The 26,467-nt window shown below is 37.7% G+C and overlaps 1 protein-coding gene across 1 annotated transcript in view; it reads left to right on the top strand.

Moving 5' to 3' along the window:
- The window catches only part of si:ch1073-358c10.1 (mitochondrial peptide methionine sulfoxide reductase), a 32,341-nt gene extending 17,563 nt beyond the window's left edge, over window positions 1–14,778 (top strand). The window contains exons 5-6 of the mRNA XM_027143052.2: window positions 8,269–8,375; window positions 14,339–14,778. Of these exons, the coding sequence (XP_026998853.2) occupies window positions 8,269–8,375; window positions 14,339–14,512 (281 nt within the window). The 3' untranslated portion in view covers window positions 14,513–14,778. The remainder of the gene's footprint in view (window positions 1–8,268; window positions 8,376–14,338) is intronic.
- Window positions 14,779–26,467: the final 11,689 nt, after the last annotated feature.

The following is a 26,467-nucleotide window of genomic DNA, read 5'->3' on the forward strand; positions in this document are numbered from 1 at the left end:
AAATATGTATTTCCTGGCTCTGAAGGTCATTCAGGTCATTAAATATCTGCTAATATTGATTTAGTTTGAAGATGTTTCAATAGGAATCTGAGTGCTTTCATTAGAACAGACCAAGAGCCTCGTGTGCTGTTTTGTGATTGGCCGATTTTAGTGCAGGGATGTGGAAACATCTCTGTAGGCTGTTTCGCCATGCATGCATAACTTGGGATTCATCTGTCTGCATACACTCACATCATACAGTGTGTGTGTGTTTTCTCTTATATGTTATGCATTAGTCACTACATTTAACCTGCTTGAAATGGAAAAGGCTTACAGGTGTTTGTGTGGGTGTGTGTCTGTGTGCATGTGTCTGTGCACGAGTGCGTATGCATGCACGACTCTGTTAGTATGTATACAGTATGTGAGTGTGTGTTTCTTCTCTTTGCCTTACGAGACCTGAGTATTATGCCGCTGCCTCCCAGTTCAAAGGGTTTTGCTCTCAGCGCGTGACTCGCAAAGCAGCCAATCACGGCTCGGATAGCAACATTGCCAGCCAATCATACGATCCTCACACAGTCTCCTTCGTAACCCCAATCTCATACCCAGCAACACTTACCATGGAAGTGGCTCTAGGCCATACATGACACAAGCACACACGTATCTGCCGTATGTTTAGGACATGCATGGACTCTCATGTCATGGACTGCAGATATACGAAGAATAATACAGGTAGATAAGTACGTGGGGGGTTTAAGAAGCTGTAGCATTTTTGTTGCCTGTAGCACAATATGGATAAGTGCAAAACTGCACACACAAGCAACACACACACTCGCATGACTGTTTCAGCAGATTATTACTTATCTATTTAGAAGGGTACTACCCCAAGCCCCCCGCTCCCACTGGACCCCAAAAGTCTGGCACTTGGTTGGACTAAGATAAGAACATTTATCTTTCTCCTCTCTTCTTGTCTCTCTCCCTCTCCTCCCCTTTTTCTTCGCTTTCCTTGCTACCCCTCCCCAGTCACTGCCACAGCAGTTCTGTCGTTCCAAGATCGTCCGATCCCCGAGGCGGCCTGCTCATCCCAGCGCTCCCCTTTTATCACTTAGTCACTGTGTGCATCTCTTCCATCCCCCTCTCCGTCATTCTTACAGCCTCTGTTGAAAAAAATAGGCACAGTGATGCGCTTCCTCTTGCTTCTGTGTTCCTCTTTTTTCTTTGCCCAATACTTAGCTTCCTTTGCGCTTTTTTTAAGGTCATGCAGTATTTACAGAGAGGTGAGGGAGTGAGAGAGAGAGAGAGAGAGAGAGAGAGAGAGAGAGAGAGAGAGAGTAGAGAAGAAAATGGAGTGCATGCTCTGCTTATCTATCTCCAAGTACAACTGCTGATCTGAAGACAGCTTTATTCAGCAAAATTGAGATATTAATACAAATAATCAGAAACTGCTGAGCTGTTGTCAGCTTTGTATGTTCCAATCAGCCACACACACACACACACACACACACACACACACACACACAAGCTTCTGCTGATCTGGATGCATCTTAATCAGGATTTAGGATTAAGCAGGTTTAATTTCAAAGAATTACTACTGACCTGGAATCAGTGTATATCAGAACTTCATAACTGCTGATCTGAAGTCAGCATCATTCATTCATTATAAACGAACTTTCGCTCATTTATTCCTGTTGATCTGGAGTCCGATTGATTCATAAGAGCTTTAATATGATGAAAGCATTATAACGGTCCCTTTTAGCCATGCGTGTAATTAGAGCTCCATAACAACTTTTCTGAAGTCAGTCATATTTAATGAGGCTTTAATTCCTAACATCTGTAGGTGTAAAAAGTGTTTAGTAGGTGCAATGAGGAATGTTAATCTGCAAACAAGCTAGATTATTTTAAAGGGTTAAACATTAATACAACAAAAACATTAACTTCATCATTTTCAAATGCAGTTTTCTGTGACAGTATTTCAGAGCAAAACAGATCAGCTTCTTCGTCGCTAATCATTGAGCCGGGAAAGAGAGCAGATTATTGGTGAATATTATTTTTTCCTCACAGCTGCACATGCACAGTGAGGTGTTTATATACAGTAAAAGATACAGAATAGATACAGAAGAGAAACTTAGGAATAATGCAATATAAAATCAGAGCTTTCAGTTTGTCCTTAACATCAGTGCACCTGATGACTTGAGTACCGTTCAGACGGCTCGAATTTCTGGACATATGTCTGTTAAAGGATGGACAACGACACCTTTTGTGTTTGGTTGTTTTGTTTAAGGTTACATGACCGTCATCATATTTGCAGGCGTTTATCTCTGCTAAAAGCTTAGCAACCTACCTTAAATCCCCAGAAGCATCCATTTCTAAACATCTATGTTTTATCGTCCATTTTTTCTTGGAGGATATAACAGGGTCTTTACCGGCATGACAGATTCGGACGGGACTAAAATCCCAGAGAGATTAAAAATTTCCAGTTTGAGTCTTACAGTCCAGACTGATCTGGAGTCAGCTTTGTTTAATACGTCATTTCAGATATCTGTGCTGTCTATCTGCAGTCTGTGTAACAGTTATAGGATTTCAATGTTCTTAAACACACTGAGGTCTGGTCATGTGTTAGTTAAGTTTACTTTTATTTTGAGAAATTTCTTCCAATTGGCCATATGTAATATATTTTGTCTATTATATGAAATTTCTTTGATACGTTGCTGTTACAGCTTGTCTTGGAGAACATGAACACAAACATGTTGTAGCATGATTAATTAGTCCTTTTTTAATCACAACACTGCCATGGCTTAGCAAAATAATGGCTCAGAAAAATAATTAAATCGTTTTGTTTTTCTCTCATTTGCATGTTACAGACCTGCAGTATTAGTACTGTGAAGGATCTTGAGTCTAAACAAATAAGATGTATGTTGATGAATATGGATAAGGAATATTGTTATTAATATATCGCATGTAATTTGCAGTCTAAGCATGTGGCAGTATTTTTAATCTTAGTGATATAACATGCGTGTGTTTTGGAGGTAAATTGTGTGGCTTTGTGGGTTTTTTTTTTTTGTTTGTTTTTTTTTCTCTCAACCAAAAGATGTGCTATGCTTTTCGCTACGCTACATCTTCACTGACTTATAACTCAGTAACTGGCTAAATCTTGTTCGTTTTTATCCGGACGTCAGTTTTCATTTCAGTTCAGCAAGTTCAGTTGCAGCATATTGTCTACCAGCACAACCCCCACCGAGTGATACAACAAAAAAAAGGGACGCCCCGTTTCTAAAATAAGAACCCCCCACCTTCAATTTGCCGGGGTGCAGCTTGCAGTCGGCACGTGCCTCATGAGGGATGACCCTCGACCTTTGTCCTCCCCCCTAAAGCAAGGCTGAAAAAGGCGGAGTCATTACGCTGTGTCAGTCACTCAAGCTCAGAGAAGCAGTCAGAGCTAATTTATGGAGATTGGATATGGAGAGAGAGAGTGTGTGTGTTTAAGTGGTAAAGTAATGCATTCAATCAAGCAGCGAGACAAAGAGAGAGGGAAGACGTGATGGAGTAATAGAGCAAATGTTTCAGCCGAAGATGGAGGAAGTCAGATTGAATGAGGGTGGAGGAGGACGGATAGGTGACATGGTAGCTGAGCCAACAACTTTAGTTACTATACGTTAAAGCAACTGTTATGAATGAGAATTGCAGTCTGTGTTTCTCACCCTGAAGGTCATCGTGTGAACAGTGAGACAGATATATTATAATTAGTGGAATAATGCTATTTTTTTCCCCCTGTAATTTGTGAATGCTTCAGTTTTAAAAAACTGACACTCAAAGTTTTGGTATCATTATCGATATTGGAAAAGAAACCGTTATGGTGTCGTCTTATTTCTCTGCATGTTGCCACTGGATGCTTGAATTTCCACCGGAATGAATAAAGTATCTGTCTGTCTGTCTGTCTGTCTGTTTGTCTGTCTGTCTGTCTGGATTCTATAATGATATTTTGTTTTATTGAATAATATACATAATGTTATGTGATGCATGATTAATTTTTACATCATTCTGACCATCAGTTTGGGAGAGAAAGAGAGAGACAGAGAGCGAGAGAGAGAGAAGGAAGACACAGATATAAATACAGCACTGTGTGGTATTGAAGTCTATTCAGAGTGCGATACCATGTGACACTGTAAATAAAGCCAGTGACGGGGATCTAGTCTAAAAAAAACACACACGCACATATATACATACATATATACATACATACACATGTACTCTCTCTCTCTCTTCTCTCTCTCTCTCTCTCTCTCTTTCAATCTTTTCCTCTCTCTCCTTTAGCCCTCTCTATTTTTTGATGAAGTGATTGATATACTATGCAGTGCCATCAGCACTTTTGTCCAGTGTGATGGAGTGTGTGTATTTGTGTGTGTGTGTGTGTGTGAGAGAGAGAGAGAGAGAGAGAGAGAGAGAATGTGTGCGCACGTGTGTGTGTGTGTTATGTAAGAGGAATAAAAATAGCTTCCACTCTGCAGTGCTCCCTCTTAGCTTCATGCTCTCGCATGCACACTCACTGCATCACTGCACCTGCGGGACAGACACACACAAAGGGATATGAATTTTAAAACACACATTCTATGAACAGATACATATGTATACGCACAACAGCAATATATGAAAATACACGCACAAGATTTGTAAAGGATCAGATCATACTGGCATGAACTGAAAGACACACACAGATGGGAAACAGGAAACTAAATGGCACAAACTGACACACAGATAGTCATAAGGCATGACAAAATTATTTAAAAAAAAAAAATTATTAAAGTGTGTGAGCAGATTTTGAATATTTGGATGCTTCCGAGTGCATGTATCTGTTCACCTCAGCATTTATAATTACTGCCACTCGGATGATACTTCATATCATATTCATGCCTGTCTCATACGTAGACCTACAGATACATCACAGCAGAGCTCTGTGTGTGTGTGTGTGTGTGTGTGTGTGTGTGTGTGTGTGTGTGTGTGTGTGTGTGTGTGTGTGTGTGTGTGTGTGTGTGTTGTGGTAGGTTTTGATTTAGATTCAGAGATATTTAATAAAATCTTTGTCATGGGTCAGTTTTCAGAAAAACGTGCGTGTGTGTGTGACTGAAATATGTAATAGTACTTTAAATTACATCATGGGTTGCTTTTTAGACAGAATAATAATAATACAAGAGTATATGCAGGTGTGTGTGTGTGTGTGTGGGGTGTGTTAGGCTTGGATTAAGATTTGGAGAGTGTTTTATAAGTTTTTGGGACTGGGTGATATTAATAAAGTATCATTTATTAACAGAGTGTTCGTGTGTGTGGCGTGTGTGTTGAGAAATGAGTTGTGTGAATTATTCAGCCTGTACAGGGCGGCTCTCATATATAATAACTGAAATCTTTGATGGAGGTTGAAAAAAAGCCCTGCATGAACATGAAGAGAGCGTGCCGATGAAAGAGACGCGGTAATGTCATGAAACATGGCCGTGTCAGCCATCAGTCAGCATATTGCTCTGTAGATCTATGCTTTTGACACTGATGTGTGAAAATGCAATTCAAATTAATAGTCCATTTTATTTTGTAGTCTTTTTTTTTTTTTTTAAACCCAATACATGTTTTCTAATCACATTATAGGGCCACCACTAGGGGGAGACACAACAAACACAGAAGCTAATACTGAAGGAAGAACTTGAATGATAAAACAGAGTTGAATAGAAATCAACCTGATCAGGCCACATTTTCATTATTGTTTTATTATTTGTTTGCTTGTTTGTTTTTTCAATATGTGGTTAACTTAGTTTTGCGTTTGAGAGAGAAAAAACTCACCAGGCTTAACAAAACAATGTGTTTGAAATCATCCTCACGTAATAAAACCGTCTATGTTTGAAAAAGTCCAGCCGTCTTTGTTAACCTCTTACGAAACGTTCTTCTCCTCTTCCATCAATCTCTACTGTTTCAGAACACAGTAATAGTCATTATTTCAATTTTATAAGTAATATCTATTATATATATACTCTTTTAATATTAACGGTTTGTTAATTTAATTAATTAAAATCCTTTTATCAGATACGTGTTTTATGTTTATTTGGGGAACGATGGGCAATGAAACCAAAATTAGAATGAATGTCCTGGCTAACCGATTGCACTCTTTGACCATTTAGTAAAGAGTAAAAGAATGGATTTGATTATCCAGTGTCCCCCAAGATGAGGGTCTTACTCATCATCTCAGGGAGTTTTTCCCTCTCCACCAAGTCAAGTCAAGAAGCTTTCGCTGTCATTTCAACCATATATCTGACACAGTACACAGTGAAATGAAACACCGTTTCTCCAGGACTATTGTGCTACATAAAATGACATAAAGCTACATAAAAGAACACCGAGCTAAGGACTTAAGTCCTGGCCATATAGAGTACAATGTGTGCAACCTAGTGCAACAGTGAGAGATACAAAACAGTGCAAACAGACGATACAAAATAATACAAGGCCGATGTGTGCTACTACCGCGCCATCATCTTCGATATGCATTATCACCTCTGGTTTGCTCATTAGCCATATATTTCAGTTCAATACTTCTCATTTATCTCCTAAATTTATAGAGTTCTTTGAAGTTAACTATTGTTAAAACCACTATATTGAGTTTAATTTAATACCCAAGATACCCAAGCATCAGAAACTCACAGAAGTTAACAGATCTACTTTGTAGCATACAGATGTGGTGGCCTCCATCTATATTTACTGTCACGGTGCCCTTCACCCAGACACTAATCATTATAGTGCAGTGGAAGTGTTCGCTCATCATAGCTTAAGATGTTAAACAACTGATCAGAAGGTTGTGAGCTCAAATACCAGCATTACCACCTGCTACTTTTGGGCCCTTGGGCAAGACTTTTAACCATCAACTGCTCAGATGGATAAAAGAGAGAAATATTTAAGAGTTTCTGAAAAAAATGCTGTGAATGTTACACACACCGGGTTTTAATCACACTCTATAAATACATATAAATAGTCTGGACATTTATCCAAGGTGAAGTATCACTTGGCATATTCTCATCTGACGTGCCAAACTTTTAGCTTGTGATGTTCTGGCTTTTTGACCCGTGCTCATTGTTTTTGGATTTCAGATCTGCGTTGTTGTTTTTTTTTTCTTCAGTTTGTTTATCTCCTGACCTCCCTCTAGTGTGTTGACCACAGTCTTGTCTGATCTTTTGCTTTACTCTGCCAGTTTCTTGAATAAAACCGTTTCCTTCCGAATGCAGTCGACTCTACAGCCAGATTTTTACATTTTCGGGAAATCTGTTACTTTAATAATATTAAGTTAAACTCCATTTTGTTTTAGATATCAAATTAGGTATTATTATTATTAGATAGATTAGTAGATTATTTTTTTTAGAAAACCTTAAGGACCTACTGTATATATACTAAGGTTTTTACCAGAAATATTATTTTCTCACCTATTCCTAATATATACCATAATGATCCCCAAGGATGCGTTCTTTTTGTTCCTACTATCATTGTCCTCCTTCACCTCCTGACTGTTAAAGAAAAAAGAGGGAAAGGAAGACAAGAATCACCTTTCTTGTCACCAAGTGTGTGTCTGCGATATTGAGACAGTGTTGGTTGAAATATCAACCTTTATTTTGTGTATTTTTCATCCTCATGTCGTGCCTAGGAGTTTTTCTTGCTTCCGTTATCTCTAGAACCTCATGTCTGTAAAACTGCTTAGTGACAACGTGTCCTGTTAAAAGCGATACACAAATAAATGTTATTTAAGTGTGTGTGTGTGTGTGTGTGTGTGTGTGTGTGTGTGTGTGTGTGTGTGTGTGTGTGTGTGTGTTTATAAGATGGTTATCATGGTGCATTTGGTTGCTGTGTCAAGCCTGACAAACTCAGGGTCGGATCGGAAGGTCAGTGGCAATCCCTCAGGGTCAGACACAAAATCAGCCAATCAGAGCACAGTGTCGTGGCTTCTGATGAGCAGAGATCCAGAAGGAGCTGGAGGCAACATGGCCACCATCCAGCACCGAAAGAGAAAGACGAGAGAGAGAGAGAGAGAGAGAGAGAGAGAGAGAGTGTGTGTGTGAATGAATGTGAAGTGAAGATAAAATCCTATTATTCAGCAGTCGTTACAGAAGGTCGACCTGAACAATTTATGGGGGTTTTAAGGGACAACACTCTATTCTGTAAATCTGATCATTCTCTCTGTGTGTGTGTGTGTGTGTGTGTGTGTGTGTGTGTGTGTGTGTGTGTGTGTGTGTGTGTGTGTGTGTGTGTGTGTGTGTGTGTGTGTGTATACAGGTATGGCTCAGGGAAATGATAAAGGTACACAGTATCGCTCTGCTATCTACACATACAGTCCAGAACAGCTGGAACAAGCCATGAAGAGTAAGGAGACCTACCAGCAGGTACACACACACACACAATATTTGATAGGCGCATATATATATTATAAATATATATTTAATTTCACACAAACTAAAAGCTTTGTGTTAAAAGCTTTGTGCGAACAGTTTTCACATTTCTTGAATTTTTGTCAATTTTCTCTCTCTCGCTCTCTTGCTCTCTCTCTCTCTCACTCTTGCTCTCTCTCACTCTTGCTTTCTCTCTCTCTCACACACACACACCCTTTAGATGTCTAATTACATGTAAACATTTCTACACAGTTATTGTAGATAGATTTCAGTACATTTATAAAACAGGCCACGTGTGTGCTCTTAAAGAACACTTTTCCCAGATCCCTGTATTTGCACTGCACCATTTTACTGCACTGAACCAGATACTCTGTGTTAAAACCGTGAGAACATGAACAACATTTTCAAAATGATATGATAAGTTTTTGAACTACAAAGAAACTCATTGTATCCATGTGATACAGTCAAATAAACCCTTATAACTACTGTATAATAACTCAATATGGATAAATGACACTCTTGGGGTATGCTATTATAGGGAATGAATAAATAATGAAGGATTCTGTGATGTTGATTTTTCTATAACAGGACATCCTGAAGTGTGTTCTTTCTTACATCATTTTTATGATGTCATACTTTTTATGCCTTTATAACTACATTTAATGACGTGAAACAAGCCAAAACATGTTACTGTTCATTGCTAAATCAGATGAATTTAGCTTTTTCCAAACGCTAAATTTATCATGTGACCTTTAACCGACTCGCTAACCGTTGCTTGCTAACGATCACTATCTTGTTCTTTTGAAATTTGGGGACACAGCGTTTTGTTTTCTTTTTGATTGCTGCAGTGACCTGCTGCTCCCAAGGTCACAGTTTAAGGCTTAAACGTAGTAGTTCACGGTTCAGATGGTCGGGGGGTGTTGCCACAGCAACGACCAGGCTTCATGGCCTTGACCTTGGGTGGAGCATAGGTCAGAGGTTGTGATCGAAGGGAGGGAGGCAGCTGCAGTTTCACAGACACAATCAGATCAGGGACCAAATCTTATGGGCTGCTATCAATGAACACACACAAACAAACCATGTGACTCGCACATTTGGTGTCCTTGCCACTAAATCATAACGAGAGGAATGAAATGAGGAAGGAGAGAGAAAAGACAATAGAGATTGGAGATGTCTCTCTTACGATCGATATATCTATCTGTCTGTCTGTCTGTCTGTGTCTGTCTGTCTGTCTGTCTGTTTGTCTATCCAATTTTTTATTTAGCTGAGACTTTTATGCACCACAACATAAAAGTGAGGCAGATGCCAATGCACTCACAGAAACATGTGACATAATGTCAGTGTGAAATAAGAGCTGCATGAATTTCCACCAAGGGGAACTACAAGAGACCAGAAAAGAAATGATAGCGAGTGTTACTTGGGATGTGTTTTACTGCTCAGGACTCATTTACATTTACTGCGTTTGGCAGACTCCCGTATGCAGTGTGTTACTTACTTTTTTTTTTTTTTTTACACTGAGCATTTGAGGGTTAAGGGCCTTGCTCAGGTGGCAGCTTGGTCTGATCAGTAATCCAACACCTTAACCACTAGGCCAGCACATTTCTCCATAGGCTACAGTACATCTGATACAATCGAATGCCACGTTAATATTAAATCACAGCTGTTATTTAAATTATGTCTATATTTAGATCATTTCAAACGTTTTATATTAAAATGCAGTCAAATATTAAAGAACCTATGATTACATATTGTCTGAGACACTGAACAGCAAGAGAGGGGTTGCTTTGTATAAGGAATTAAACATGAGGAAGGGCAATTAAATCAAGTCATTTCTACTATAAACACTGGAGACTCCTTCCACAAATAATAAATAAACATCATATTATGCAAAACCTCACCGTATCTACAATATCAACAATCAACATTTCTTTTTGTTAAAGAAAACGCACTTCTCTTTTATTATTAGACTTCGATTATGTGGCATGTTCTTTACTATAGAAACGATGAGCTATTATTAAAGCGAAGACATTAATACTGTGATTTACAGCCGTCACTACTGCCAGAGCTGCCGGAAAAGGAAATGAAACAACAGAGCTGCTTTTTCTAGAAAATCAATCCGATCAGATTTGAGAATTCAACGTCTCTGTGGTTAAAGTCGCATAAATCAATGTCACTTGTCACCTATTTAAGTCACAATAGAGGCAACACATGTTTCAATGTTTCTTTTATTTTTCTTATTTTTATTTGTGAGATCCCTCAAAAAATTCTGTTGTCTTCACCACCAGCAGAACTCTAATGGCTTTCTATTCACTTTATGAAGTAGGCTCACTACATAGAAGGGAATATTAACATTCTATATTATAAATATTATTATATATTATAATTATTATAGTAATAATAATAATAAGAAGAATAATACCCTTTATGCTAAATAGAAATCTGACATAAGTGCTTCTTAAAAATAAACTAAAATCTATTGACATGTGCTATCACTTTAGCGCGCACACACACACACAGGGTTTTTACATGTCATATAAATTCCATTTAAAAGCTTGTTTAAGGACAGAATCCTGCTAAAATAGACAACATACAGAATTTAATTTTCTTGTGAAAATCCTGTCATCAGTTTCACGTTTTCCACAATGTTCCCATCATCTGAGCAGGGAGAAGCTGTCATCTGCACCCTTCACATTCATCTGTCCAGTTGTTCTTCTTTCCTCTCTTGGCTGCCCCCACTCCACCCTACCACCCAGCCCCTTGCCCTTCTCTTTTTTTGGTCCGGATCACAAGTGCTTCATTGTGGGTTCGAGGGACACTTGTGCTGAATGGGTAGAAGTGACACTCACAGACCGACCGGAACAGGGGAATGTATTCATGATGGAGAAACGGGATGATTTGGTGCTTTAGATCTTTAGAGCTGATGTTTCTCAGACAGCCTTGAGCGTGATAATGCACACACACATACACACAAACACACACACACACAAGAACACCTACACACAGATTTAGTTATAGATAAATAAATTATTAACCCGTAACAAGCTTGTCTTTATCTCTCCACACTTCATCATTTAAAACGGAGAGTGACAGAGCGAATAAGAGTAAAGGGCAGAAAAGCTTATTTAAAGGCCAGAGAGAAGAGGACTAATGAAATGTAGAAATTTGCAAAACATCAAAGGGTTTTTATTCAGAAGCAAGAGACAGGAGAGAGAGATGGAGCAGACGAGAAAGATCATGAGATCGGTTTTCCACAGCGAAGCTCTACTTGTCGAGGGGGTGGTTCATTGGAGATGGAGGTTTGACCTCCAATTAATTTCCTTTTTTACTTTGTGAGGTGGGTTTGAAGGTTGGACTGCGCCAATTTCGGAGAGTAGCTCTGTAACTTGGAGGTTTCTTTGTTTTCTGGCCCAGTGTCATGGGTTTAATACATGTGGATATAATGTGTGTTAGGATTATTTGATGACTGCTTTATGTTAATAGTGCAGAGGACATGGTGCATGGGGTTTTTTAAGGCTAGAGTAAAAAATTACAGCAGTTTTGTATGTATTCAAGTGTGTGTTCTGGTCTTGTGTGTGGGTGCTTGGATGTACACCTGAGGTGTGTGTGTGTGTGTGTGTGTGTTTGTGTGTCTGTGTCGGGTGCATGCATATGTGCGTGTGTTTGTGTGCTGATAAGAATGATGCTCGAAACAATCTGGTGTGTGAGGTGGGGGTGTTTGGCTTGAAAAGGGGGAGCCATGATCATTTCCAGCATCTGTGAGTGTCCAATATTGATATACAGAAAATTACCACTAACCAAATACACTGTCTTCCTACACTGAAAGTCCTTGCTGGCTGAATCATTTAGTCTGGTCTTCATATAGTATTGGAATTACTACTAACTGATTCATTTTTGTCTAGAATTTTTATACAGACTACTTAGTAAATGAATCTTTTGGTCTACTTTCTGAGTACAGATTCACTGTTAACTGAATCATTCAGTCTGATCTTCATATAGTATGTGAGTCACCACAAATCGATTCATTTTTGTCTAGTATTTTTATACAGACTACTTAGTAAATGAAATATTTTGTCTAGTCCCTGTGTACAGATTCATTATTAAGTGAATCTTTTAGTCCAATATTCATGAATTTTATAAATATATTAAATATGATCCTGTTATCATCCTGTTAAAGGAATCATATATAATTAAATCATTATAGTTTAAAATCTATGCTCAGTTACTGCTCTGTTATTATTATATATAATTATTATAATATTATAATACTTGCTAACTGAATCAATGTGCTCGATCTATATATATATAGTCCAGTGTTCATACACAGAGTCCTTGCTACTGAATCATTTAGTCTAGTCTTGCTGTTCAGGAAATCATAAACAGCAAAAACACTTTTGCTAAAATTTTTCAACCAGAAATCGAAACTCGACATTACTAGTTATTGTGTTCCAAAACAACATTCGAACATATTTGATTCAGCTTGTTTTGAATTGAATCAGCTCTATACTGTACAGTACTTTGTGTCCTGCAGGCCTGGAGAGATCTTCTATTAGACAATTGGGAGATAAAAATTAAATGATTTTAGAGTCTGCAAAATAATTTTGCCACACTGTGGCAGTGTGCTTGTTTACAATCTTGTCCTGTGTATAAAATTCTACAATTTAGAGCTGATCATTTTTTGGGTTTTTATTTCAACACAAAATCACTGTGTTTTCCACGAAAACAGACGCAGTACAGTTGTTTTTCCCTGTTTTGTAAAATTGATGTACATATCTTAATAATGCTCTTTAGTTTTCTTATTCTAATGGCATTCTAAATTGTGAGCTTCTGCATATTTTATTCTTAAATATTAATGGATGTCCACACTGACACCTAGTGGAAATTAGCGGAACTACAATGCACTTGGTTACATTAAAGTTTTTCTTGAAAAGGGCCGTCAGTTCTTGTACTGTAGAAATACTTCTGTATTACGCCTTTTAAAAGCTGCTCTCTGTATATTTGTGTGTGTGTGTGTGTGTGTGTGTGTGTGTGTGTGTGTGTGTGTGTGTGTGTGTGTGTGTGTGTGTGTGTGTGTGTGTGTGTGTGTGTGTGTGTGTGTGTGTGTGTCTGGTTTTCAAAGCTACACAGAGTGTTTGAAGCTCCTGTGGTGTTCCTCCCTGTGCAGACTAAGCACTCCCGGTGGACATCGTTTGATGTGACCCCTTGAGGGAGCTAGTGCTCTACACATTTTATGCTTTTTAAGAGTTCAGATTGCACTCTGTACCTTTGAGCAAGTAGACACACACGTGTACACCCCAGAGAGTATAAACCTGTTCATCTTTGAGTTGAATGCGAAATGTCTCTCCAAGTCACATTTGTTCTATTGATTTGTTCCCTTTTTTGTTTGTTTAGCATATTATTTCCTATCTTTTCTCCTTGGTACTCATTGAATAATTCTATGATGTTAATGCTAATGAAACTAATTATATTAATGATTTCCTTAAAAGACTGCCAACTCATTTGTTGGTTGATGCACAGAATAAATGTGCGGTAATTATATGACAAGTCTAATACAGCTCACATTATCACGTTATTGTTATTATTAGTAAACAGACATACAGCACTTTAGCTTACAATGCATTAACTTACAGAATATTAAATAAGTAGGTATGTGGTATTTACATGGAATTACTAGTACTTTGCGTTTTGAACTCTAAGGTAAGTTATGGGAAATATGCAAGGTTTGGATAGCAGCAACTGGTGCCACTGTGCACCAAAAATATTTAATAATTTTGCCGTTATTTGTGATATTTGTTTGCTTTTTAACTTATTTACTATATTCAAGCTAGAGATAAAGTGGTACGTCAGACATATATATTTAAAGAGAGTTTAATAACTATTTCTCTTTATTTCTCTCTCTTGCTCTCTCTCTCTCTCTCTCTCTCTCTCTCTCTCTCTCTCTCTCTCTCTCTCTCTCTCAGGCTCTGAAGCAGAAAGGGCTGGGTGAGATCACAACAGAAATCAGACAGAACACTGTCTTCTACTATGCTGAGGATGACCATCAGCAGTACCTGCACAAAGTGCCTAATGGTTACTGCGGGTTAAAGGGCACCGGGGTCTCCTGCCCTTTCAGCTCCAAAAAGGACGATCTTTGACTCAGAGGCCACTGGGAAGCATGTACGCTTTTCTAACTCGGGTGTTTAATTCAGGCGTGAGTGAGAGGTAGTGTGTGTGTGAAAATCAATACAGGCTGATGGTAATTAATTATATACAGGGAATTTATAATGCATGAATAATTGAAAATATAATAATAATTATTATTGTTGTTGTTGTTATTATTATTATAAATTATATTTTTATGCAAAACATTTGGAATCTTTTGTGCTTTGTGCTCTAAACAAATAAAGTCAGTTTTAAGGGATATCCCAGTCTTTTTCAAGCTCTCTCTCTCTCTCTCTCTCTCTCTCTCTCTCTCTCTCTCTCTCTCTCTCTCTCTCTCTCTCTCTCATATTCTCAGATTTTACCATTTTCAGCTACATACTGTGTGGTTTTTGGTTTCTCTACAGGATTTAATCCAGCTTAGTCCTAAAAGTGGGGGTGAAAAAAGAAAAATTGCATATGAAGGTTTTCAGACCTGCCTCTGTGTTTATAACATAATTTACTTAAAAAATTACCTCTAAGGTCTAAAGAATTCTGATCTTCCAGTGTAAAATAATGTCTCTCTTTTTGATGTAGACATTACTTATGGCTTTTAAACATCCTCCTCATCCTCATGTGTTCAGTCAGCTGACCACTATTCTTGCTGAACAGTAATTTCACTATCATTTCCGTAATGGCACATAGCTATCTAAAATACTGACTGTGAGGAAATTACACTTTCCCCTTGCAACATTTTAGATGGGTTTACAGCATGGTTGGATTACAGCCTTAATACTATCAGGTCAGTACAGTAGAGATGTCCAGTACATATACAGTAGTATATGATTGGCAGAAAATTTCTCTTTCGTTCTATCGTTCTTGGATAAAATGTAATCCTTTCATGTCTATGCCTTAGACATATATATTACACAGTTATGTGAAACAATTATCAGTTCTTTATTAAGAAATGTCAACATGTCAATTTCTGATCATGTTTTAATTTATACCTATAGATAAAAGTGATGTAATTGCATGTAAACAACAACAAATCACTTTTTCCTTTTTCACTTAATAAACAAAAAAAATAATAATAAAAAAACAAAAATTATATTTTAACTGAGAAAAAATTAGGACACCCCATGGCCTGAAAGCTAGCATTTCCCCCTTTGGCTGAAATAACCTCAATGAGATGTTTCTTGTAGCAGTAGCTAAATAATCTTCTAAATATTTTGCTGACTTCCACTTTTTTGTTCTTTTATTTATTTATTTTTTTGAGTATGTCTTCATGATAATGATATTTGCAAAAGAAATATACTAAACTGGAAAATGTTCTGACTTAATTTTTTTATTTTTAATAATATTATGTGGAATAATAGACCTGATTCCTTTAAAATGTGCCTTGAAAAAGAGTATGTTCGGCCTCAGAATTGTATCTAAGCCATCGAAGCCAGAATGTATCCCTCATCATAACATTTTCTTTAACATTAATTTAGATTGAATTCCATTTTGTACTATTTTTCTTGTCTGCGTGCGTGTCATCTTTTATATTGTCCACTAGATGGCAGCAGATCCCAATATTCCCAATATTATACATAATTTGCATGAGTTCCTCTCGGACATTTTTTTTTTTCTTGACTTCCAATCCGTGTTCCAGACCACTTACTGACTACTGCCTTGTACTAATCGGCATTATTATATATGCTTAATAATATTCACAGATAGTGAGTCTTTAATCAGTTGCCATTTGGTTAGTTGCCCCTACCACTTACATATAGGTCACTTTGTAAGTATTGATTACTGGCAAAATAAAAGACATTTGAACACTATGTCATGATTAAAATCGCATTAACCTGTGGTATATGAAACTCATGTCTGATACTTGGGTTACAGCAGAATATCTGCACGGCTGTGTTTGGAAAGTGAACGACCAAATATGACGCCCTCTAGTGACTGACTGCAGTATGATGTTCTTTTTAACAGTCTAAGTTTATACATGTATGTATACTGTTTCTTAATGTATTGTTTGTTTATGCATTTACCTCTGTCAGTCTCTACTTTTCAGTCTATACCTTTAACCATCTCTACTGCTCAGTCTCCACCTCTAACAGACTTTTATGCTTATTCTCCACCTCTAACAGACTATACTGCTCAGACTCTACCTCTAATAAACTTTAATGCTCAGACTCTACCTCTAACAGACTCTACTGCTCAGACTCTACTTCAAACTTTCTCTACTGCTCAGTCTCTACCTCTAACAGACTCTACTGCTCAGTCTCCACCTCTAACAGACTCTACTGCTCAGTCTCCACCTCTAACAGACTCTACTGCTCAGTCTCCACCTCTAACAGACTCTACTGCTCAGACTCTACTTCAAACTTTCTCTACTGCTCAGACTCTACCTCTAATGCCCCTTTTCCACCAAGCCAGTTTGAGTGCTGGTTCAGAGCCTAATTTAAAATCAGTTGGGTTTTTTTTTTTTTTTCGCCACCCGAAGCACTGGCTCTGAACCAGGAAAAGTGGTTCTTAAGTAGCACCAAATCATTGCTGGTCTTGACTTAAGAACCGCTTGTGTCAGTGGCTGGGGCGGGGTTACTGTCAGCACCTTTGATAATGTATCTTAAGTATACTAATGTTTAATACATTTTTACTTTAACGCAATATGATCCATTTTTAGCACACATAATAGTAGGTAGCTACATGCTAAAGCTAACTTTTTTCTGCGTTAATGATAAAATACTGTTATGTGTTTTCCGTTATTCTCGATTGCAACCTCCGTTTATACAAATTACATTGAGTTGCACATACAGTACATGTTGGATTCGCCACGTTTGGATGCCAATGTAGGCTCGCAAAGCCATGAGCATTAACAGTAAAGCAACATCCGCCGTTGTTGATGTTGTGTTGGAAAGGCAAACCGGTTCTAAGAAGGCTCGTCAGTGGAACCAACTTCGAACCAGCACCAGCACCCGGTTCTTTCTGGTGGAAAAGGGGTATAACAGATCTATTGCTCAGATTCTACCTCTAACAGACTCTACAGCTCAGACTCCACCTCTAACAGACTTTAATGTTCAGATTCTACCTCTAACACTACTGCTCAGACTCTACCTCTAATGTTGCATTTGTTGCAATTCCCAACCTACAACAGATAAAAAAAAACACAGAAAATCCCCCTCAACAGTTTCTTCCCTGTTTAAGAAGTGATGTCATATCAATATAGTTGCACACACTGTGATCAGTGTAAAGTCCCCCTCCTCTGCTTTTAATTAGTTTATAGCAATATTGCCTTTTGATCATATACAGACACAGTACTTGGGTAAACCTAAAACATTCTATACAATACTAATCACTGTTTTGGGAAGGTAACCATTAACATCAGTGGGCTTCAAACAGACACCCTGTCGCACTCTCCAGCTCTGCAACACTGAAAACATGACATTTGAATACACACTGAATGCTCATCACCATGTTGTCCATCACACATCTCGTCACCTATAGACTTCTCTTGAAACCAAGTAAACTCTTCCAATTCAAGTCACAGTGGTTTGAATATGATGACATCATCATCATGAGACAATATCTGTCAACTCTGATAATGTCTGTACAATCAAACACAGACTGTCTTGCAAACGCTACTCAATTCACACAGCACCTGCGAGAGCAGACAGATTTCTGGGAAACAACACGCATACTTATACATACACCCACACATACTTACTCACTCACATGTAAGACTCACACATAGGAAAGAATTACACTTGTCTTCAAAATCAGCATGTATGCTTTCACACATTTTTCATACATGCTTCTTTTTATTTTGTGAAATATCCAGCATTCAATGTATCCTGAGATCATGACTAAAGCACTCAACATTAGGCCCAAGGTTTTTCCTTACATGAGCAAATTCATACCCAAACACACAATAAGTGTTAGTCTGTTCGTTTTTTGTATACAAAGCTGGTAAAATACACCTTCACCTTCGTTCTGCCCAGGAGTACTGTATATTAGGTTACTGTACAGCTAAACACACACACACACACACACACACACAGGTGGAGTCAAATCTAGAAAAAGCTTTTTTGTCAACCGCAGTCTGATTTCCCTCACTCTATTTTTTCTCTTTTCTTTCTTTTCTTTGTGTCTGTCTCTTCCTGACACCTGTGTGTAGGTGTGGACCACACTGCAGGTGCTCTCTCTCTCTCTCTCTCTCTCTCTCTCTCCCTCTCTCTATCTCTCTCTCTTTGAGGTTATTTTTGTATCTGTAAGATATCAGATAGCTTGCGTTTCTCATTTGCCTGTGTATGCTTGACTTGCATGGTTACATGCCTTATAAGTTCAGGTTTGATCCTGTAGTAGTCTTGCTGCCTTGCACTTAAATTGGTTTCTCTCTCACTGATAAATATCTTTTCCACTTTGCGTTGATATTAAAGACTTAAGAGTTTTGAATCTTTTTATAGTCTCCTGTATATTTCAGTTTGACTTTTTTTGAATGAAGTACTTTAAAGATTTTCCACTAGTCTTTCATATTTTGCTCCTTTCCATTGACATGGCGGTTTTTGGCAACTGAAGATATAAAAATAAAAAATAACATCTTTGGATGTAGTGTTTTAGGCTCAATGTCAAATCCTGTAGCATTTATACACGATACAAACATATAGCCAATTATGGATTTTTTAAAAATGTATTTATTGTACTTTGTTGTGTACAGTATGATCGCTGAAAGGTTTATTTCTTGGACCACCATCTTAAGCAAATCTCTTTTTTGAACAAAACCTCAGCACTTTTCATGTCATAGTTTAATGTTTAATTTGTAGTAAATAATCTTGAGTTGCTAAGGTTGCCATAATGGTGAAATGTCAACACCCCCAGGTCTCTGACCTTCTCAGTTTTCTGTTCCACACCAGTGGAAAAGTGTAGAATACTTCTATATTAGACTACAATAAATAATATCACCACTCCATAGCCTTCAAAAAAACTCCTCCAACTTTCACAAACCAGAAAATAAACTCAATTACAGGGTACCTGTAATATGCAATGTCAATAGTTGTCTGTCTATCTATCTATCTATCTATCTATCTATCTATCTATCTATCTATCTATCTATCTATCTATCAATCTATCTATCGAATGAAGTTAGGATTTGTAACATAACATAATCCTATCAAAGAAAAATATATTCTTATATTAATAAATCATTTTAGCTAGCTAATATCTAGTTATATTTGGCTTCATTGTTGCTAGCATAATATTGAAGCTGATGTCTTGCAAAATAAGAAAAAGATAATCATACAGTATAGCAGTAGGGTTTCATGTCAGGCCAGATTTCTCTGGGCAAAGATAGATCGCTTTGTTTGTCTCTCTCTTTCTCTGTCACCCTCCTTCATTCTTCAGGCTGCTCTCTTTATTATTTTTCCACTCCCTCTCCTTCTCCATTCCTATTGCGCTCTCTCTCTCTCTCTCTCTCTCTCTCTCTCTCTCTCTCTCTCTCTCTCTCTCTCTCTCTCTCTCTCTCTCTAATGGTACTGGTGGCTGGGTGTCACAGTGTGAAGGCAGTGAGTGTGACAGAGCCAAACTGTCCAGGTGCAAGTGTCTCTCCCATCGCTATACACACACACACACACACACACACACACACACACAGTGACGCATGTGGCACGGGATGAAGACAGTCAGCAGTTATTTCTGTGTTTCCTGTCTCTCTATCACAGGTGCAGGGGGAGAGAGAGAAAGAGAAAGAGAGAGAGAGTCACACACATGCAGTGCAACCGGACACGATGACACACTCCAGCTTACCAAAGGAGAGGAGTGAGTGTGTGTGAGAAAGATTGAGGAGGGGAGGGGTGGTGCTGACTCTATTAAAGTGGAGGTCAAATGGCCCTAAAAGGAAACACTTATAAGAGAGAAAGAGAGACAGAGAAGAAGGGAGGTGGAGAGACCAACTGGTGCTACCCACCGCCCACAGTTCGCAGATGTTCTGTCCAGAAAACAGTAGCTTCAGTGGGCAACACAGAGAAAGCTGTGTGTGTGTGTGTGTGTGTGTGTGTGTGTGTGTGTGTGTGTGTGTGTGTGTGTGTGTGTGTGTGTGTGTGTGTGTGTGTGTGTGTGTGTGTGTGTACGTATGTATGTATGCTTTTACCACCAGTACAGAACAAGGAATCATGACAATATGCACTCTCAGACTTTTTATCACATTTACATCTAGTGTTCTTCAGTTGTTTATTGGCTGACTTTGTCACACACACACACACACACACACACACACACACACAAACCTGCTCACTACCCTTCTCACACAGAAAAAGTAATTCAGAACTAATCCAGAACTATACACATCCTAGTATAGTACACAAGTCCATTTCTATCAGCATCATGTTAAGTGAATGAGTACCAGACATTACAGGAGACTTTACAGGAGTTTCAGTACCAAATATCAGGAACCTGCCATTTTATTGATTATGATCTAAAGCGAAGTGTTGACTTGAATGGCAGGTGTTCTGTTGGATGATTTCATGTAGTCATTTACACACTGTAGTCCCTGGGCTTTATCATACTGATGTTTATTATCATCCTTTACGACGGCATTTCCATCACTAGTGTTAAAACGTTTATTCAAAGTGCTTCATTTTAATCATATTTCTGTGCCTAGTTTTGACACATTTTGGATTTTTTTAATATTTTGTCATCACATATTAAAGCACAATGCAAAATGGTTCCTCAGAAAGTTTATTTGGATAGCTGATGGTTCTCAGATTCATACAGGGGATCTGAAGAAACCATCTTATCAAGAAAACTCTGTTGTATGGTTCTGTATATAGAAGCTTTAGGGTTTCGAATAGATTGACAAACTGAGAAAAGGTTCATTTAAATTGGCTAGATAGATGTTCTACTCGCATACGTGCAACATGAGTCCAGCTGTCATAGCAAGTTACACCAGTATTACATATGTCTTTACTGGTAGGAGATTAAAAGATAAATCCTGTGCCTGCAAATTCATCAATTCCAGATGTTTTCCACTAAAAAAAAACACAAGTTGCATCATAAATCTTAGGAGGAAAAAAGTGACGCATCACAAAACAAAATCAGTAACAAAAGAAACAAATTAAACATAAAAAAAAGGGAGTAAAAGTATGTAGTGCTGTAGGACTCAAGTCCAATCTCATGGCATTAATTAAGCAGTCGATTTGTATAAATTTTGTCTCTGAGTTATCAATTGTAACTTGTAAATTGCAATTTGTAAAAGTGACGCTCGTGTTGTCTTTTCTTTTCGCATGCATGACGTTTGAAGTAATCCTTTCTACAAAAAAACCTAATCATTGGCGAATAAATCGACGGTTTGTGGCTTCGATCTTGACTTGGTCAGAGCTGTCGTTTGGACTTAACTTCCTTTGAACTCTGGATTTGGCCTTGACACTGGTGGACATGACTAGAACCCTATCTTTAAGCCACTGTTCTCAATTCAGTTTATTTGTATAACGCTTTTAACAATTGACTCAAAGCAGATTCACAGAAGCATAGAAACAGAATTAAGTTACTATTTATCTCTAACATCTATCCCTGATGAGCAAGAATGAGGCGACAGTTGAAAGAAAAAACTCCCTGAGATGATATGAGGAAGAAACCTTGAGAGGAAGCAGACTCAGAAGTGAACCTCATCGTCATTTGGGTGACACTGGACAGGAAATAATGTCAATGTAAATAATGTCTTTTCTACAACAGTTTGAAGTTGAGTGGAAAATTGTAAAGAATATCTAAACAATACTCTATTATTTGTCGCTTATCATCCAAATTTTACTGTTAACAATCTACCTTATAAAATAATTAAAAAAGCATTAGGCCACTCAAGGACGTGTTTTACAATGTTTTTGTTTTTCAAGCAGTAAAATACATGTGCACGTGTGTTTACAATATTTCAGAGATTGTTGGTGAATCCTCACCGATAACTCGTTATGGTTTTCTCTCTGTACCTTTGCCCTATTTCTTTGTTAAGAGATATCAAAGTGGAACACCCTGCTACCTAGAGAACAATACAACCAGATATCAGCACAATGAGATGTTGTTTTGATGTGTGGTTACACAAGATTGAGTCGCAAATCTCACGAAAAAACACACAGACTTTGCAGCGGGCTGCATTGTGCAGGCTGCAGAGGTGCGTGGGCGAATTGCACTGCGTGGGATGTGTGTATGCATGTATTAGTGTGTATCTGTGTGTATGTGGGATGTGTGTGTGTCAAACAAATCATTACTAGGTTTAGGTGGCCTATTGTTAAAACACACACACACACACACACACACACACACACACACACACACACACACACACACACACACACACACACACACACACACACACACAGTGTCTGAGTCCACCACTCAGTATAAACTCTATCTAATTACATCCAAATTTGTTGTTTACACACCATTTCATTTTGTGTCGTCTTTTTAGTGTTTCAACAGCTTGAACATTTTTCCAACATAACATCGACACGTTTTCCTACACTGAGACAAGAGCAGAAACGCTGTAAACCCAAAACTGTCGGTTCTTTACAACAACACATCTAAATGTTCAGAGTTTATTCATAAATCAACTATTATACTCAAACAGAAAGCTACAGGTATGAGAGAAAGTCTTACTATAAAAAACTGAATGGCATAGATCGCAATCATGTACATATCACACGTAATAAAATGTCTGGTTTATTAGCAAACAAATTTACATTTAGTTTTTTTTTAGAACGAGGAGCCTTTAAAACGTATCAAACACAATTATAGAATATGAAGCCTGAATATCCATCTAAAAATGTCAATTAAAAAAGTGAAGCATCCTATATTCATAGGAAAAAAAAAAAAAGAAGAAGAAAGAAATGACTAAATGTATTCCAGTATTTCAGTACTTTAGGTGCACTTACAGTTACTTATCTTCTTTATTCCTCTATTGTGTCGATCAAAAACATGCAAGATTTAATTAATCTATTCACCTGGGAATGCTTTATACTTCATATTTCACAATAAAATAACACATAAAATAAGTATTTTTAGGTTTGTAGTTGTTTTTTTTATCTCAAACCCATAACCTGTCATTTCTTATTCTATATTGTTAAATTCTTAAATTCTAAGATCGCCACAATAAATTCTTTTCTTTGGAAAATGTCCCATTTTTGACAGCATGTATCCTACACAGTTTGAGCTTGCTTTACAGATACCTTTGACTGAAGAAATGTTTTTCATATCAAGGTGCAATGACAAAGTTTGCGCTTTGTTTTTCTGTTCTTCTCTCAGTACAGGGAAATGATGAAATTCTCATTCATACACTAAATATATATATATATATATTGCAATGTACATTAGTTTAAATACATGGAGGTATTATTTTAATTTTTAAATGCCTTGTAAATGTTTAACAGAATAGTGTGATTGCGTGAGTGAATGAGAGTGTGTGTGTGCCCTGCGATGGGTTGGCACTCCGTCCAGGGTGTATCCTGCCTTGATGCCCGATGATACCCCGTGACCCGAGGTAGTTTGGATAAGCGGTAGAAAATGAGTGAGTGAGAGAGAGTGTAACAGAATAAAATAGAACAAAATTCATTTTTTTAATAAGATCTTTTTTAAAATCATCATCATGCATTGAAACTGATTTTTTTGGATGTGACCGTGTATCATATAAAATCTTCTTTTGATATAAAATGATGGAAAAAAACTATAACGATACAGAATAATATAGAAATATTATAAAATTTCCTTAAAATTGCGTTTTTCTTCAAGGTTTGTGTGGTAATTTAAACAGTCCATAAATTAGTGTGCTATAAAGTTGCCATGTGCATTAAGGCACTTATATCCATATGCACATACACAGACCTACAGAAACACCAGCACAGACACTCCAGCAGGAAGAGAGTGGGTGTTCAGGAGCAGCTGCACAGGAGATACATTGAATTTGGTTTCCTCCATATGAACACACACACATACATACACAAATGTATAGGAGCAGCCTCGCATGTTCGTATTCTCACCTGCATCTGTCTCTAATCTTCATCTCTAGGTATCTCATCTAAGTTACAAGAGGAAGACAAATGAAGCAGAGTCTTAAACCATGCTATTTTGAGCTAAAAAAGGAGGGGGGGCTGAACAAAAATAATGAATAAAAAACTTTTAATATAACTTAAACATTAACGATACGGGCCATGGATAACCTCAGCAGGTAATAACTGCTCTAAAGAGAAAATACATTGATACACTGCAATGATACACTGTGTGTTTGATGGAAGGAAATGGAGTGAAGTGCCCTATTAATAGAAGGAGGAGGAACTATTTGAGGAACTAAATAAGTAGGTTAATAAAAAGACCGGTCGGAATGCTTACTATCAGGAGCGTTCACTCAAATTAAAATTGAAGAGTTGAAACATTCTCGTAATCTGAATATTGTAGTTGTTAATGTCTACATACAAAGTGCACTAGTGTCTATTGGTAGGATTTTTATAATAAAATAGATGTTGGGTAGCTTTATAAAGTTGTATTATACTGTATATAAACTACATATCTCTCAATTTCTCTCTCGCTCTCTCTCTCTCTTTGTATCTGCTTGTGTATATATACACATATATACACTGTATCAGGGCTGCCAAGTGTCACACATTGAGAGTGACAGTCACGCATTTTGGTCTTTTCTCATGTTCTCTCGCCATACATCGTATTTCTCACGCAGAAAAACTTTTTGACTATTTATCATATATTTAATAAGCCGCAGCACCCAAAATGTATCAGTCCACACCGCTGTCTCTATGGAATCGGGCAGGAATCAAGTCTCCCCTGGAGTTCTTAGTCGAGCCTGACACTTATTAGCCAATCAAAAAAAAAAAAAAAAAAAGAGGCTACACAATATCCAATAGCCAATCAGAAAATAGCACTATCTGGGTAAGATTTAACGCAACGACCAATGAAAATTGGGGTGGGGGTGGGGGGTTAAGGGGGGGTTGGAGATGTCACCCTTGCCTGTCTTCAAAACTTGAGAGCCCTGCTGTATATAAATTTGTGGCAGACCCTACCTGTCTGTCAGAACAGAGATGCTGAGATGGATGCAAGTGCAGTTTAGCGTGGTTTATTAAAACTGAATCTAAAAAAAGTCAAAAGTCAGTAAGGTACCAGGAAAGCTTGGAAAGATGCTTGATATGGACAGAACACAGAGGAAGTTGATTGTAGGTCGCTGCATAAAGGGAAATGGATTGTCTGTGTGGCACCTGACATAAACCTGATGCCACTGTGGCCAAATTTTGGAAAGAATCAAACAGATTATGAAAAGTCTGTTTTTATTCTGTCTGTAATATAAGTTGGCATCTTTACATTATTTAGCCAAAATGACAGAATTGTTTTTATTTCAGTCATTGTTGTACCTTGCGACGGGGTCTGCCTGCTTAGATCATGTTAGGAGACAGTTTATCAAACAAAGTAGATACTAGATGTGAAAACATCCACAATGCCCAAACCAGAGAAAATCAGTGAAATACTCTGTACATTATAATAATTAAGATTTAATCATGTTTTATTAAGTCCACATGCCTTACGAGCTAATGCAGCTAGGCCGATATCACCCTGTTTAGTAAAGTACTTGTGTAATTGTTGTAGTGATGCTAGGTTGAAGCTCTGAGTCCACACTATCTCCAGTAGCTGTATGAATATGTATACAATGCTGAGCAAAATCCCCAATAGTTCATTCACGTGTTCACTCATTCATGTTGGTGCAAACTGCAGCACAGCTGAAACCACACTGGTAACTGTCAAAAAGTTACAAACTCAGAATGAATTTCTGCCCCTGAAGTCTGATTTACAGGTGCTTGATTTCTCTGAACTGTTTCATAGCAGAAGTATAGCTCACCACTGCCCTCACACCCAGATAAAGAGATACACACACATCAGATAAGAGAGGATCTTTAGTACCAAGCTATTTTTTCCCTCTGACCTCAAAAAACATCCGGTGAGATCTG

Source organism: Tachysurus fulvidraco, chromosome 12, assembly GCF_022655615.1.
Source record: "Tachysurus fulvidraco isolate hzauxx_2018 chromosome 12, HZAU_PFXX_2.0, whole genome shotgun sequence".
In the NCBI taxonomy this organism is placed as follows: domain Eukaryota; kingdom Metazoa; phylum Chordata; class Actinopteri; order Siluriformes; family Bagridae; genus Tachysurus; species Tachysurus fulvidraco.